The sequence below is a fragment of the Oncorhynchus nerka genome, linkage group LG3 (assembly GCF_034236695.1).
Source record: "Oncorhynchus nerka isolate Pitt River linkage group LG3, Oner_Uvic_2.0, whole genome shotgun sequence".
NCBI lineage: Eukaryota > Metazoa > Chordata > Actinopteri > Salmoniformes > Salmonidae > Oncorhynchus > Oncorhynchus nerka.
In genome coordinates, this window is record NC_088398.1 from 13,145,176 (window position 1) to 13,161,048 (window position 15,873).

General features: G+C 43.0%; 1 protein-coding gene across 1 annotated transcript; it reads left to right on the forward strand.

The window, feature by feature from the left end:
* Positions 1–466: 466 nt before the first annotated feature.
* LOC115102474 (pituitary tumor-transforming gene 1 protein-interacting protein-like) lies at positions 467–15,585 on the forward strand. The gene is made up of 7 exons (XM_029622467.2): positions 467–725; positions 1,030–1,076; positions 1,729–1,837; positions 5,222–5,330; positions 6,303–6,368; positions 11,926–11,972; positions 15,119–15,585. Exons 1-7 carry the CDS (start codon positions 611–613, stop codon positions 15,166–15,168), a joined length of 543 nt encoding a protein of 180 aa, XP_029478327.1. The 5' UTR covers positions 467–610; the 3' UTR covers positions 15,169–15,585.
* The last annotated feature ends 288 nt before the right edge of the window (positions 15,586–15,873 follow it).

Below are 15,873 nucleotides of genomic sequence, written 5' to 3' on the forward strand. Positions count from 1 at the left end.
AGGTTGGAGCTCAAGGACAGCCTTGCATCATTACCACCATGAGTTGGGATTGACATTTAACCTGTTAATTCACCACTGTGGTGAATGCGTGCAAGGTGGGAAGGTCACCCAGATTAGACTCGAATTAGATACATATGACCTTTATCTCTCTCAATTAAATGACATCCAAAATGCTTTATTGGCATGGAGTCTAACTACATAGAATCATATTAAATCTGACAACTGAAATGAGATCTCGCCCTTGTGAGGTCTCAATGGGAAACTGTTTTGATAGTTACCCTGACTATTTCTATGACAAATGCAAATCATATTTTATTCCTCTGCAGGTACCAGACTGATGGTGTTGTACCGCAACCTGGTGGATAATGTGAGCACTCTCGCTTGTACTGCGTCCTGCACTGCAGTAGGTGTCAGTATGTTCTTCTTCATCCGTTTGAAAAGTGTATTCTTCTTCATCCTTTTGAAAAGTATCTTCAACCTAGGGGAGAACCCGGAAGTAACTCGTTTGTTTAGATTATTTGCCAGCTTGGTCTTGGCAACTCCAGGAGTTACGTTTTTGCTCGTTTTAGAAAGTGAAGCTAGATAGAGTATTTCAACATAGCATCGTAACATGAATAAAACAGAGAGAGGAATCATGAGCTCATTGCTTGTTGTTGTGACTGTAACCTGTGTCCTCGTTAGCCGAGCAGAATGTCTCACTAGTACTACGCCAACGCCATTGAATTGTAAGATACTATTCCTACGTTTTTGGCTACGAAATGTATCAACAGCATGATTCAGTGTTGTCATTGCTCGTTTCATTTATTTGTTTTGTATTTTGTCTCTTGTAAGGTCTCGATGGCTAGCTAGCTAACATGAACTGAAATGCGTCATCAGCTAACGTTAGCTTGCTAGGTTAGCAAAAATCATCAACTGAGTTGGTGTGACATGCACAATTGTAGACAGTATGGCGACTTATCCTAGTTTTAAGCATGGCACAGCTTAGACTTACTGAATGCAAATAAGAACACACATGTCCTTTCATTTCAGCTTGCAAAACCTTCTCAACATGTGACTCATGCATTCAAAACCCAAAGGTAAGCAGAATATTATGTAACACTTCCTATTTGTAAAGCGTATACATTATAGCCTTGGCTACTAACTATAGCACTCAGGCTATGTTCAATAAAACAGTATATATATATATTAGTTAATTTGTACCATTTTGTACAAGGGTCACATTGAAAGTAATGTCTGAATCCATTTGAGTTACTCTATAAATAAAGGCAGAGAATTGATAGGGACCTCAACATACGATATTATCACGATACTTAGATGCCGATACGATATATATTGGTGATTCTCATTATTCCATATGTATTGCGATTCGATGTTCCAAACATATTGCGCACCATATGTCTGCTGCAGAGGCAGAGGGACAAGAGAGAGACATGAGAAAACAAGTTTTGATCAGTCATCTAAATAAAAGTGAGTTTTGCTGTAGGTTCAGCCAACTAGTTCAAAAGTAATATAGTGATATTGTGAAAACAATGCAATATGATATATCGTCAAAAATAATATCTTGATATGTAATTATCAATTCCCCACCCCCAATCACTAATATTAATACATTAAGTTATGGACACAGTCAAGGACATGAGTGAAGGCTGGGAATAGGTGATCCTGCGCATATCAACTCTTTGAGAATTGAAGTATTAGGCTAATGATGAGTGCCTTGTCTTTTCTCAGTGCCTGTGGTGCATGACCAACGACACCTGCACAGACTACCCAGTGAGCTACATTCTGCCTCCGCCTGCAGTGTGTAAACTGTCACAGGCACGATGGGGAGTGTGCTGGGGTGAGTGAAATTAAGTTTTACACGATGGGACCTCCCATTAGACGACCTGATGTGGGTGCAGGATTTAGTCCCACCCGAGCAAGAACACACCTGATTGTACTAATCAACTTATTGTTGTGTTCGATTTAGACATGGATTAGTGTAATGAAGTGTGTTAGTGCTTTGCTAGAACAAAAGCCTGCCCTGTACCCACATCAGCCCATGGCGGGCCACATGCTTTGTTGGGTGTCTGTTCAGGTCAATATAGCAACAGTCAGATGAATACATAATAGTACATCTGAACTACTGCTGACTGGATGTTTTTTCTGTCGCATTATTCTCTGTAAACCCTAGACACTGCTGTGTGTGTAGCGCCCAGGAGGCAGGGCAGTTTCTGAGATACTGGAAAAGGGCAGGCTTGGCACTGATCATACCAAGCTCAAAGTCGCTTAGGTCACTCGTTTTTCCCATTGTAACATTCGAACAGTAACGGAATGCCTCTGCCTGTCTGCCTGCGTTACATAGTAAGACACTGCCACGTGACTCACTGTCTGTAGGAGCAATCCATTTTTGTGAACTGGGTGGTGTTCCTAATAAACTGGCTGCTGAGAAAGTAATCACATCCCTTGACTTTTCTACATTTGGTTGTGTTTGTTAAAGGCTGAGAGTTTGTCACTGGCCTACACACAATACCCCATAATGTCAATGTGTAATTATAGTGTTTCACCTGTTTTTTGAATGACCACCTCATCTCGGTACCGCACACATGCAATTATCTGTATGGTCGAGCAGTGACTTTCAAACACAGATTCAACCACAAAAACCAGGGCGATTTTCCAATGCCTCACAAAGAAGGGCACCTATTGGTAGATGGGTCCAAATTAAATAAAAAGCAGACATTGAATATCCCTTTTGAACTTGAAGTTATTAATTACACTTTCGGTGGCGTATCAACATACCCAGTCACTATAAAGAGACAGGAGTCCTTCCGAACTCAGTTGCCTGAGAGGTTGGAAACTGTTCAGTGACTTGAAAACAGTTAGGGTTTAATGGCTGTGATAGGAAAACTGAGGATGGTTCAACAACATTGTACAGTAGTTTCTCCACATACTGTCCTAATTGTACAGTAGTTTCTCCACATACTGTCCTAATTGACGGAATGAAAAGAAGGAAGTCTGTACAGAATAAAAATATTCCAAAACATGCATTGTGTTTGTAACAAGGCAACAAAGTAATAGTGAAAGAAATAAGGCAAAGCAATTCACGTTTTGCCCTGAATGCGAAGTGTTATGTTTGTGGCAAACCCAGTACAACACATTACTGGGTACCACTCCATATTTTCAAGCATAGTGGTGGCTGCATCATGTTATGGGTATGCTTGTAATCGTTAAGGCTGGGTCAGTGTTTCAGGATAAAAAAAATAAACAGAATGGAGCTAAGCACAGACAAAATCCTAGAGGAAACCCTGTCTGTCTGTTTCCACCAGACACTAGGATATGAATTCACCTTTCAGCAAAACACCTTCCTAAAACATTAGGAACAAACCCCGGTTTCCCCTCAGAACAGCCTCAATTAGGCTGTGCATGGACTCTACAAGGTTTCGAAAGTGTTCCACAGGAATGCTGGACCATGTGGACTCAGATGCCTCCCACAGATGTCAAGTTGGCTGGATGTCCTTTGGCTGATGGACCACCACTCTTGATTCACACAGGAAACTGTTGAGCGTGAAAAAAAAAAACAGCAGAGTTGCAATTCTTGACACAAACCGGTCGCCTGGCACCTACTACCATACCCCGTTCAAACGCACTTACGTCTTTTCTCCTGCCCTTTCTCCATCTCAATGGTGCACATACACAATCCATGTCTCCAATTGTCTCAAGGCTTAAAATATATTCTTTAACCTGTCTCCTCCCCTTCATCTACACTGATTTGAAGTGGATTTAACAAGTCACATCAATAAGGGATCATAGCTTTCACCCGGTCGGACTATGTATTCCTAATGTTTTATACACTCAGTGTACACTGGAGTTGCTTACCAAGACAACATTGAATGTTCCTGAGTGGCCCAGTTACAGCTTTCACTTAAACCGGCTTAAATCTTATGGCAAGACTTAAATGGCTGTCTAGCAATGATCAACAACCAACTTAACAGAGCTTGAATAATTTTTTTAAAGAATAATGTGCAAATATTGTACAATCCAGGTGGGCAGTATGGAAACATGATTAAAGTGACCAGTGTTCATTGACTATGTACATAAGGCAGCAGTCTGTAAGGTGCAGGGTAGAGTACTTAGTGGTAGCTGGCAAGTAACAGTGACTAAGGTTCAGGGTAGGTTACTGGGCGGAGGCTGGCTAGTGGTGACTATTTGACAGTCTGATGGCCTGGAGATGGAAGCTGTTTTTCATTCTCTCGATCCCAGCTTTGATGCACCTGCATTGTCTCTGCCTTCTAGATGGTAGCGGGGTGAACAGGCTGTGGCTCATTCAGGCCTAGTAGATGTCAGTCAGCCAGCCTGCCCCCTCTGGCTGTTCTGTGTTGATTAGAGCCACCCCACTGACTGATCCACACAAACACACACACACACACTGTGGCTGCCTGCTGGAGCTGCCTGCTGGGGTTCTGATCATAGGCCTCTGGGCCACAGATGACAACAGCATGGGGTGTCTGGCTGGTTTCTGAGCAAGAGCTTAGATTCCAGGGCTAGATACTAAGGAATAACATGCATTCCACAGTGTTATGATCATTTTCATAATAAAAGAAGAGCTCTATCATTTTGTTTTGGAAAAAAATCTCCCTGCCACAAATATTGGCATATTTAATTGAGAATGCAATGTTTTTTGACATGAGAATCTGGAAACAACCATCTTTGTCCAAACTTGTTACTAATCAGTTTTAAAAGCCTTCTGAACTTGTGACTCATGCATTCAAAACCTAAAGGTAAGAAGAATATTATGCTACAATTCTTGACCAACATTTCTTGACCAACAAAAATCCTGACATAAAATCCCACTTGTAATTTGAAAAACACACCAGCAGGTGGCAGTATTGTCTAACAAAGGTGCATTGTTGAATTTGTAGTCTGTGCCAAAACTGAGCCTTTCATATCGCTCAATCATAGGCTGGTACTGCTCAAGTTTATTAAATAATACTGCATATCTGACTTTCTCAACTAATCAGCATCAGTGCAGTCTGTGCACCCCTCATTTGGATCGGTTTGATTCCTCATGGGTTTATTAGTCATATACCTACATATTGATAGAATAAATGCATAATCACATTAATAATTAAATGTTCTCTTCATCCTTGATAAAGGATAGTGTGTTGTGAAATTCACTTAACATGCTTCAAAGTTATTTTAATTTTATTTGTTCATATCTTGACCATTGACCTTTTGTCTGTTCCAGTGAACTTCGAGGCCCTGATCATCGCCATGGCAGTGTTAGGCGGGACCATTATCATCAGCATCACAGTCTGTTGCTGCTGCTGCTGTTGCTGCAAGAAACGTCAATCAGGGTAAGACAGGAAGTGATGTCACCAAATTGCCCTGTCTAGTCTAATGTTAAGGCAAACTTGCAAAGAATGGCAAGGGCTTTATCAGTCGGTTTTGTTCGTAATCCTAGGAAAACCTCCACACTAACCATGTCTTTCAATACCTCAGACTCCTCATACATGTGCTGATATTCCGCATATCCTTTGTGTTACATCCAACATCAGATTATTCAAAATGCAAATCTCTATTAACATACACATGTACAGTGGTTATACCCTTTTATTAAAACGGGTAGGTGCAGTGCTGGATGCTGATCCTGCCCTGCTTGTTATGCAACGCTAGGAGGAAGGAAGAAGAAACTGTCACTACAAAGTGGAATGTTTTAAAACGGCATGTCAATCAAATGCTTGCTGGCCTGACACCCTGATTGGCAGCCATTTAAATGCAGCCGCTCTGTGCATCTCAATCATCTATCCTAACTAAACATGAAGACCGTGAAGATGAAACAACATGTCTGTCCAAAATGAAATTCCACACAGTTCATATTTCTCACCTCCCAATCATTGGAATGCCTCTGAATATATTGGCATAATGATTTGTTCCATTTTAAGATTACATCCAATTAACAAAGATGACACCTCTCTCGTTTCCCCAGCAGAACCTCTCACCTGTCAGAACCTTTCCCCTTTCCAAACTCACACAACAGCAGCCTCACTTTTTGCGTTAAACACAAGCAGCAGAATGACAGGATACAGGATTACTTCTTGTTGGCAGCATCTATGCAAAGTGAAGAGCAACAGCCGTTCTATACAACAGAACTTGCAGTGTTATTGTTGACAAGGAATACTACGTCTCATTTCCACTTGGAGACTAAGTATATCATATACTGTACAAGGACAGTGTGTTCTCAGACCAATCTGTGCTGGTGTGTCTATGTCTGTAGAACGTGATGTTTCAAGGTGATTGTCACGCTGCCTGTGTCTCTGTCTCACCAGGCCAGACAGAGATGAGGAGAGGTTTGCCAGGAGGAGAGAGGAGATCAGACAGCGTGCTGATGAACGGTAAGGATTCCTTAGTTATCACACCCTCTGCTTTCAAACCACTACTAAAGGATGCCCCATTTTATCAACACCATGATTTGTGTGAGCCCACACTGTTAGTTGCTTAGATTTTTTTGGGAGGTGCTTGTATCTGTTTCAATTATCGAAACCACTTCCCACAGCTACCTAGTCAGATTCAGAGTTTTCTACTCTGTTGTTGGTGATCATCTATGGAGACGTTCTCTGTCAGGGTTGGGGATTTGAACAGTTGGTGAGCTGTGCTTGCGGCTCTTCAAGCAGCACCGTCCCCAGGAGAAATACTGTGTGTGTGTGTGTGTATCCCCAAACACCACCCGAGAGGATTGTAATCACTGATTCCAGCTCTTAGTCTTCAGCAGCTGCACTTTGATAAGTGTGTGTTGAATAGAGAACGTGCTACTACATAGTGTAGTGGTAGAAATGGGGTGCTGAGCCACTCTTCCTCCTACACTGAATCACTCCCTTTACATAAATGTTTCAGCCTTTCTTTACATTTCTCCCCGCCTGTCATCCACCGAGTATAGCTGGATGTGTTGTTTAACATAGTGAGCAGTCAGTCATGCAGAAAGACAGTCGGTACAGTAAGTTTATCATGTCACGTGCTGCGTGGTGTACTGGGGAGTCTTGGCTCACTGTGTGTTTCTGAATTAAACCAACCTCTGTGAACCTTCTATCAAGCCAGGGAATGTAGAGTATATTCACTCAGTCAGTTCCTGGTGTGGATCAAACCACTATAGTCTGTGTTAGTGTACTGACCTACATAGACAGTGTTGGTGTTCTGATGGGAACAGAGGGGACCCAGGCCTGTTTTCGGCACCATGGGAGAGGAGGGAACCTCTAGAGAGTTTACAGCACATCCCCGGAGTCTGCAGATGGAGAGGTTAGGGCACAGCTAAGAGCTCTGGGCCCTCTGTCATCTGAGCTACAGATGGGGAACGTTCTACAGAACAACTAAACAGACATAAGTTACCACATCCCCGGAGTCTGCAGATGGAGAGGTTAGGGCACAGCTAAGAGCTCTGGGCCCTCTGTCATCTGAGCTACAGATGGGGAACGTTCTACAGAACAACTAAACAGACATAAGTTACCACATCCCCGGAGTCTGCAGATGGAGAGGTTAGGGCACAGCTAAGAGCTCTGGGCCCTCTGTCATCTGAGCTACAGATGGGGAACATTCTACAGAACAACTAAACAGACATAAGTTACCACATCCCCACCATCTAGACTCCACCGACTTTTACTTTATCTCTATGTTGGGGAATGTCCCATTGAAATACACAGGGTTTAGGTTATCAAACCAAGGGGTTTTGGGAGGTCTAAGACGGCGTTAGAGAGCGAGTTTAGAAAGACAGAGTGCACTTGAGTCTTTGAGATTGTATTCATCCCTTTCGCTCTTTTTCATTTTCTACCGGTCGCTCACTTGTTGCCTTCGTGCATGGTTATGTGGGAGTCAGTCAGCTGAGCGGGAGAGAGGTGGGGGAGACAGATGGTGGTCAGGACAGCCTCTGCTCCTCTCTGCCTCTCAGCCTGCCTCCACTGGTTGCTGCTCCCCAGATCACTACCTGGCATTAAAGAGCCCAGACTGATTTACGCTGTCTGTCTTTCTGTGGGACTGCCACTGGGGACCCAGTGAATTTACGTCCCTGGAGGGGCCAACAAAACAATCACAACCACCTCCCCTCCCCGCCTCCTTTGTGTCCCCCATAAAGTTAGAGCGATGGCTGGATGGCAGGCTCCTCAGCCTGCCCTGTGCTCGTATTTCACCTACTGCTGTCCATGTCGGTGTAAAACACAGCGTCTTGTTGTTTACGAGCCTCTATCAGGGGCCGTGGGGAGGTAAACAATGACACTAAAGCCGCCTTAAATAATGTCAGATGTCTAAAGGCTTAATGCTGCCACTTTAAGGCATGGCAGCTTCGTTCAGCAAGATGGAGGGTGGAGGCAACTTTTTGTTGGTAGAGGACAGATATAGATGCCACTTTAAGGCATGGCAGCTTCGTTCAGCAAGATGGAGGGTGGAGGCAACTTTTTGTTGGTAGAGGACAGATATAGATGCCACTTTAAGGCATGGCAGCTTCGTTCAGCAAGATGGAGGGTGGAGGCAACTTTTTGTTGGTAGAGGACAGATATAGATGCCACTTTAAGGCATGGCAGCTTCGTTCAGCAAGATGGAGGGTGGAGGCAACTTTTTGTTGGTAGAGGACAGATATAGATGCCACTTTAAGGCATGGCAGCTTCGTTCAGCAAGATGGAGGGTGGAGGCAACTTTTTGTTGGTAGAGGACAGATATAGATGCCACTTTAAGGCATGGCAGCTTCGTTCAGCAAGATGGAGGGTGGAGGCAACTTTTGGTTTGTAGAGGACAGATATAGATGCCACTTTAAGGCATGGCAGCTTCGTTCAGCAAGATGGAGGGTGGAGGCAACTTTTTGTTGGTAGAGGACAGATATAGATGCCACTTTAAGGCATGGCAGCTTCGTTCAGCAAGATGGAGGGTGGAGGCAACTTTTGGTTTGTAGAGGACAGATATAGATGCCACTAAGGCATGGCAGCTTCGTTCAGCAAGATGGAGGGTGGAGGCAACTTTTGGTTTGTAGAGGACAGATATAGATGCCACTTTAAGGCATGGCAGCTTCGTTCAGCAAGATGGAGGGTGGAGGCAACTTTTGGTTTGTAGAGGACAGATATAGATGCCACTTTAAGGCATGGCAGCTTCGTTCAGCAAGATGGAGGGTGGAGGCAACTTTTGGTTTGTAGAGGACGGATATAGATGCCACTTTAAGGCATGGCAGCTTCATTCAGCAAGGTGGAGGCAACTTTTGGTTTGTAGAGGACAGATATAGATGCCACTTTAAGGCATGGCAGCTTCGTTCAGCAAGATGGAGGGTGGAGGCAACTTTTGGTTCGTAGAGGACAGATATAGATGCCACTTTAAGGCATGGCAGCTTCGTTCAGCAAGATGGAGGGTGGAGGCAAGTTTTTGTTGGTAGAGGACAGATATAGATGCCACTTTAAGGCATGACAGCTTCGTTCAGCAAGATGGAGTGTGGAGGCAACTTTTGGTTTGTAGAGGACAGATATAGATGCCACTTTAAGGCATGGCAGCTTCGTTCAGCAAGATGGAGGGTGGAGGCAACTTGGTTTGTAGAGGACAGATATAGATGCCACTTTAAGGCATGGCAGCTTCATTCAACAAGATGGAGGGTGGAGGCAACTTTTGGTTTGTAGAGGACAGATATAGATGCCACTTTAAGGCATGGCAGCTTCGTTCAGCAAGATGGAGGGTGGAGGCAACTTTTGGTTTGTAGAGGACAGATATAGATGCCACTTTAAGGCATGGCAGCTTCGTTCAACAAGATGGAGGGTGGAGTCAACTTTTGGTTTGTAGAGGACAGATATAGATGCCACTTTAAGGCATGGCAGCTTCGTTCAGCAAGATGGAGGGTGGAGTCAACTTTTGGTTTGTAGAGGACAGATATAGATGCCACTTTAAGGCATGGCAGCTTCGTTCAGCAAGATGGAGGGTGGAGTCAACTTTTGGTTTTTAGAGGACAGATATAGATGCCACTTTAAGGCATAGCAGCTTCGTTCAGCAAGCTGGAGGGTGGAGGCAACTTTTGGTTTGTAGAGGACAGATATAGATGCCACTTTAAGGCATGGCAGCTTCGTTCAGCAAGATGGAGGGTGGAGGCAACTTTTGGTTTGTAGAGGACAGATATAGATGCCACTTTTGTTATTGATGGAGGGTGGAGGCAACTTTTGAGAACCATATAGATGCCACTTTAAGGCATGCATTCCATTAAGATGGAGGGTGAGGCAACTTTTGGTTTGTAAGGTATTTGCATGCCACTTTAAGGCATGGGCAAAAGGTCTTCCATTAGATGCCACTTTAAGGCTCCTCTGAAGGTGGAGGCTGGGGAGGAGTATAGATGCAGCAACTGTGAAGTGTCACTGGTGAGAAAGCTGAGGTGCTAAAATGCAGCAGTGTGAAACAACATGGAACAGGTTTAGCAGAAACACCCACTGACTGAGTACGTTTACATGCACACTAATAATTGATATTAAAGTGATTATGGCAGTAGGCCTAGTATGGCAATAGTTTGTAGAGGACAGATATAGATGCCACTTTAAGGCATGTAAACACCTTTAGTCTGCTTAGCAAGAATCAGCATACTTTTGGTTTGTAGATCAGATATAGATGCCATATGCCGATTATAACACTTGGTTTTGGAGTCAACTCTGGTTTTAGGGCATGTAAACAGTTTAATCTGTGTTCCATCAAGATGGAGGGTGGAGTCAATTTTGATTGTGCACATGTGCCAGCACCAGCTAGCACAAGATGGAGGGTCCAACTCTTATGGTTTTTAGAGGACAGATATAGATGATGTGAGTTTGGACAAATTGGAGGAAAACTTTTGGTTTTTAGAGGACAGATATAATGCCACTTTATATGTCCTCAGAAGATGGAAATAGTTTTGGAAAAATAGATAACTTTTGTTATTGATTGCTAGAATTTTATTTTGTTTTGACTTGATTTTCTGCATTTATCAAATGTCTCCTCTCAGAGGCTGGGGAGTCCATGTAAACTGGAAGTTATTTGGGAAATCTGAGGTGCTTCTTGCAAGACATGTAACAGGTTAAAACAAAACTATTATATTAATGCACACTATCCTCAATAATTGATTATGATTGGCCTGTATGGCAATAGTCATGTAACAGTGCTCACTGAATCAGGTGGTTTATCAAGTAAGCATATGCCGATGAGGCTTGTATTCACAATCTCTGGAATTATTAGGGCAGAAACAGTTTAATCTGTGTTCCACTGAGAAGACTTTATAAATGCACATGAGAAGACTTTATAAATCCTTCCTCTTATGCAGAAGTGAGTTGACTGAAATTGAAGACTTTATAAATAAACTTTATTACCTCAGAATAAATGACTTTGAAAAAATAACGTTATAAATTTTTTTTTGTTTGGCATTTTCTGCATTTATCAAATGTACTGAGACGTGTCCATGAAGACTTTTAAATCCTTCTTACCCAGAAGACATGACTGAAAAAACTTTATAAATCTTCATTACCCAATAATTGTACTGACTGTGAAGACTTTATAAATCCTTCATTGACTGGTGGTTTACAAGACTGAGAAGACTTTATAAATCCTTCATTACCCAGAAGTACTGACTGAGAAGACTTTATAAATCCTTCATTACCCAGAAGTACTGACTGAGAAGACTTTATAAATCCTTCATTACCCAGAAGTACTGACTGAGAAGACTTTATAAATCCTTCATTACCCAGAAGTACTGACTGAGAAGACTTTATAAATCCTTCATTACCCAGAAGTACTGACTGAGAAGACTTTATAAATCCTTCATTACCCAGAAGTACTGACTGAGAAGACTTTATAAATAATTTCCTAATGTTCATTATCCTGTGCTGTGTTCTTCTGTTAGCGGTTTATTACATGTTCCAGTGTTGCTGATTGTCATGTTACTGTGTGATAGAACATGACTAGCGTTGTCTTCTACTCTGACAGGAAGGTGGAGAGGAAGGTGAGGCATGATGACATCCGCAAGAAGTATGGTACGTATCTCCCTCGCTACATGTATAGAAGTTAAATATCATTATTTTAGCTATTTTTTTAGGATCCACATTAACTGTTGCCATAGCATCAGCTACTCTTCCTGGGGTCCACACAAAACATGAAATGTGATACAGAACAACTCAAGGACAGAACTACATAAATGTTTACAATGCTATGTCTCAACTTTTTACGAGCAACTTATCGTGAATCTAATATGAACCAAGGACTCCCTCTAACCTCTTATGCAATTAGACCCAAGATACACCTCCTCATATAACCTGTGACCCAATGACCTTCCTCTTCTTCACCTGATATGAAAGTCTTCTGAGACTGTACATTTACAAGCCTCTTACTGTTCTGTGACCTGATGTGCTTAACTTGGGCGTAATGGGATGAGCATTCAGCGTTCATTGTCCTCGATCCATAGGGCCGACCATTTCCATATTTTCTAGGGTGTTGCTTATTGAATTTCCATCCTCGGTCACATTAATGCATTATTCAGCGTAGTGAACGTGTCCCAAAGCAAGCCAACGCAGCCCACATATTGGTTACTCTACCTCAAGTCTCTCGAAATCAATTCTAACACGATGCGTCACACTTTGGATGTCAGACACTGGGCATCTCATTACCGTCTGCATGTTAGTACAGGTCAGCACAACACACACAGATCCCCATGTTGAAACATTGATACAGAAACACAGGCCAACTCGGTCTCAGGTCATATCTCGATTCGGAATACTGTAACAACCCGTAAGGCTTGGTTAGCTGGTTTATTCAGTATGCCAGACAGTGTAGGAGAGAGGGGGGAGCAGAGAGGTGAGGTGACTAGGAATGAACAGCAGTCTGTAGGGCAGAGGGCTCCCTGGGGTGAATAGGAATGATGGGACATATGAGCACTGCAGTCAGTCCCAAGGTTGACTGAAATGCGGGTGCGATTCCCGGACTTCCTGCTTATTCCCTTCTTATTCCAGGAATTATCCAACGGAGGTTTTTTGGAAAACGTAGACATTTTGGGAAAGTCACTGGCATTTTTCAGTCTATAGGAATTCTGGGAGTTATGAGACAAGCCGGGTAGAGTGTCCCTGGGGTCTGATACTGTGACCTCTGCTCTATGCTAGGCCTCTGACCCTGGGACTGGAGGGAGGGGGTTGTATGAAGACATCTGCTTCTGGTTAAGTGTGAGAGGGGGGTAGCACAACTCTAAAGCCCTCTGAAAAGGGACTAGAGAGCACATAGAAAGACAGGAACCCCCATTGCTCCATATTCCCAGTGAATATTTCTGTTATTGACGCGTTGTCAAGTTTGAGATCTTTCCGTACATTGCCTTCACGTTCTCGAGGTGTGTGTATGTGTTAACATGGTTCTGTACTATTGGTTGCAGTTCCACATCAATTGTGATTTTCTTTATGGACAATATGACAGAGTGATGGATGGTGGTCTCCTTCACATGCCTCCTGCTTACTGAAGTCTATGTACATTAGGGACTGCTTGGCATTTGTCTGCTACTCAAACGAGGTGTGTGTGTGTGTGTACACGAGTAGGTTCTGCTTAATGTCGGAGTTAAGTCAACTCAACGTCTGTTGCATTTCAGGAGGACCAGACTCACAAAGTGTAAATCTCTACCTGTGTGTGCCTTTTCACTCAGTCAATTCTCAGAGATTAAACAACACCTAGTGACCTGCACCACATTCCCATCTCGGCAGCCTCTGGACAACCCTTTGGCAGCCTCTGTACAACCCTTTGGCAGCCTCTGTACAACCCTTTGGCAGCCTCTGTACAACCCTTTGGCGGCCTCTGTACAACCCTTTGGCGGCCTCTGGACAACCCTTTGGCGGCCTCTGGACAACCCTTTGGCGGCCTCTGGACAACCCTTTGGCAGCCTCTGGACAACCCTTTGGCAGCCTCTGGACAACCCTTTGGCAGCCTCTGGACAACCCTTTGGCAGCCTCTGGACAACCCTTTGGCAGCCTCTGGACAACCCTTTGGCAGCCTCTGGACAACCCTTTGGCAGCCTCTGGACAACCCTTTGGCAGCCTCTGGACAACCCTTTGGCAGCCTCTGGACAACCCTTTGGCAGCCTCTGTACAACCCTTTGGCAGCCTCTGGACAACCCTTTGGCAGCCTCTGGACAACCCCTAGACAATGTAGCTATATAGAATACTACAATGGACATGAACCTTCTTATGATGGGATACATTTTTGTTGTTTTGTCAGGGAGTTGGTCAATCATGGTTTGCCAGTACTGTGATAAGATATTGTGTAAAATAATGAATTTGAATAATTTATCTGCACTGTATGTTTGTTTGTTAGCTAGCCAGGCCGTTTTAGAGGAATGATTCCATTAGTGTTTTAACTTAACTACCAATTTGCCAACATTCCATTCGAACAATGCAGTCAATCCACATCATACACTGGCTGATATCAGTTGATGATAGGTCTTAGACAAGTTGTAAATGCAACCAGTACTGATTGTATCATTAGGGCTCCCGAGTGGCGCAGCGGTCTAAGGCACCGCATCACTACAGTCCCTGGTTCGAATCCAGGCTCGATCACATCCGGCCGCGATTGGGAGTCCCATATGGCAGCGCACAATTGGCCCAGCGTCGTCCAGGTTTGGGTGTAGGCCGTCAATGTAAATAAGAATTTGTTCTTAACCGACTTGCCTAGTTAAATTAAAAAATACAAATATCATATAGTTTTCCAAGATAACAAAACGTTTGACATTTGTGGTCTGTTTGTTAATATTTTAGAGGCTATTTAAACATAACATTTGTATAAACCCCATTACAAACTGTATTTATAATTCTGACAGTATTTTAGGTAGACAATTTTATTACACAATTTCCGATATCACATCCCATACTTTTTTCCTGCATATGTAAAGTCAGGATGATGCCTCTACTGCCATTCATTCCAATAAGACTCGTTTGGATTTTTCCCTAGCCAATATGGTTGCCATTTTGACCACATTCTGGAACTTTGAGGGTTAATGTCTCTAGTAATTTAATAGGATCTCTATGCTCCAGGTAGCCTCTGTACAACCCCTACACAGATCAGTCATAACGCAACAGCTTCTAATCACTGTTTTTCAATGTTCCCCATCTTTCCTTTTTATTTCTCTCTCTCTCTCTCTTTGTTTTTACAGGTCTTGTCCCTGACTCTGACCACCCATACAGCAAGTTTGAAAATGAGTAAACCAGAAACCTGTGTGAGAGTGAAGAGAAGTTGTTCAGATGGCTCTACTCTGCTCTATCCTTCTTTGGACTGACTATCATCCTGTCCTGCTGACTGTTTTATCTTCGAGAGCAGAGACACCCTACTCTGAGAGACACACAAACACCTATCTATCAGACCGGTCTATCATCATGACTCATCTAAATCAAACCTTTGCCTATAATTATTAAATGCAGTTTTTATTCATTCATTTTAGGTTTTGAATGAAAATGATTTACAGTTTGAGAAAATGTTACGTTTGTCACACGATTAAGAAGTTTGAGGAAGTCTGTAATATTTAGTTTGCTGTTGGAGACATGGCACTGAGTGGAGCTTCTTAACTTTCTGCACATTCTTTGTATTTTTGTGAAATCTGATTTAAAGAGCCTTTGTTTTAAATTACTGTAATATCTGTGAGTTCGTTTGCGCTTTGTATATATTTCATACACCAAGAACATAATAATCTATGCTCAATCTGATACATGTCCTATTAAAATGTTTCTTTCAACGTAAAATGTAAAATTGTTGCGACTTAACAAAAAGCCTAAGATCACCATGCGCAATGCCAAGTGTCGTCTGGAGTGGTGTAAAGCTCACCGCCATTGGTCTCTAAAGCAGTGGAAACGCATTCTCTGGAGTGATGAATCACTCACCATCTGGCAGTCTGACAGATGAATCTGGGTTTGG

Bases quoted from the DNA above. Each gene is read 5' to 3' on its own strand.
- LOC115102474 (XM_029622467.2), top strand. From the start codon at position 611: ATGAATAAAACAGAGAGAGGAATCATGAGCTCATTGCTTGTTGTTGTG. The intron at 5,331-6,302 runs GTAAGACAGGAA...CTGTCTCACCAG, and splicing joins TGCAAGAAACGTCAATCAGG to GCCAGACAGAGATGAGGAGA. The intron at 11,973-15,118 runs GTACGTATCTCC...TTGTTTTTACAG, and splicing joins TGACATCCGCAAGAAGTATG to GTCTTGTCCCTGACTCTGAC.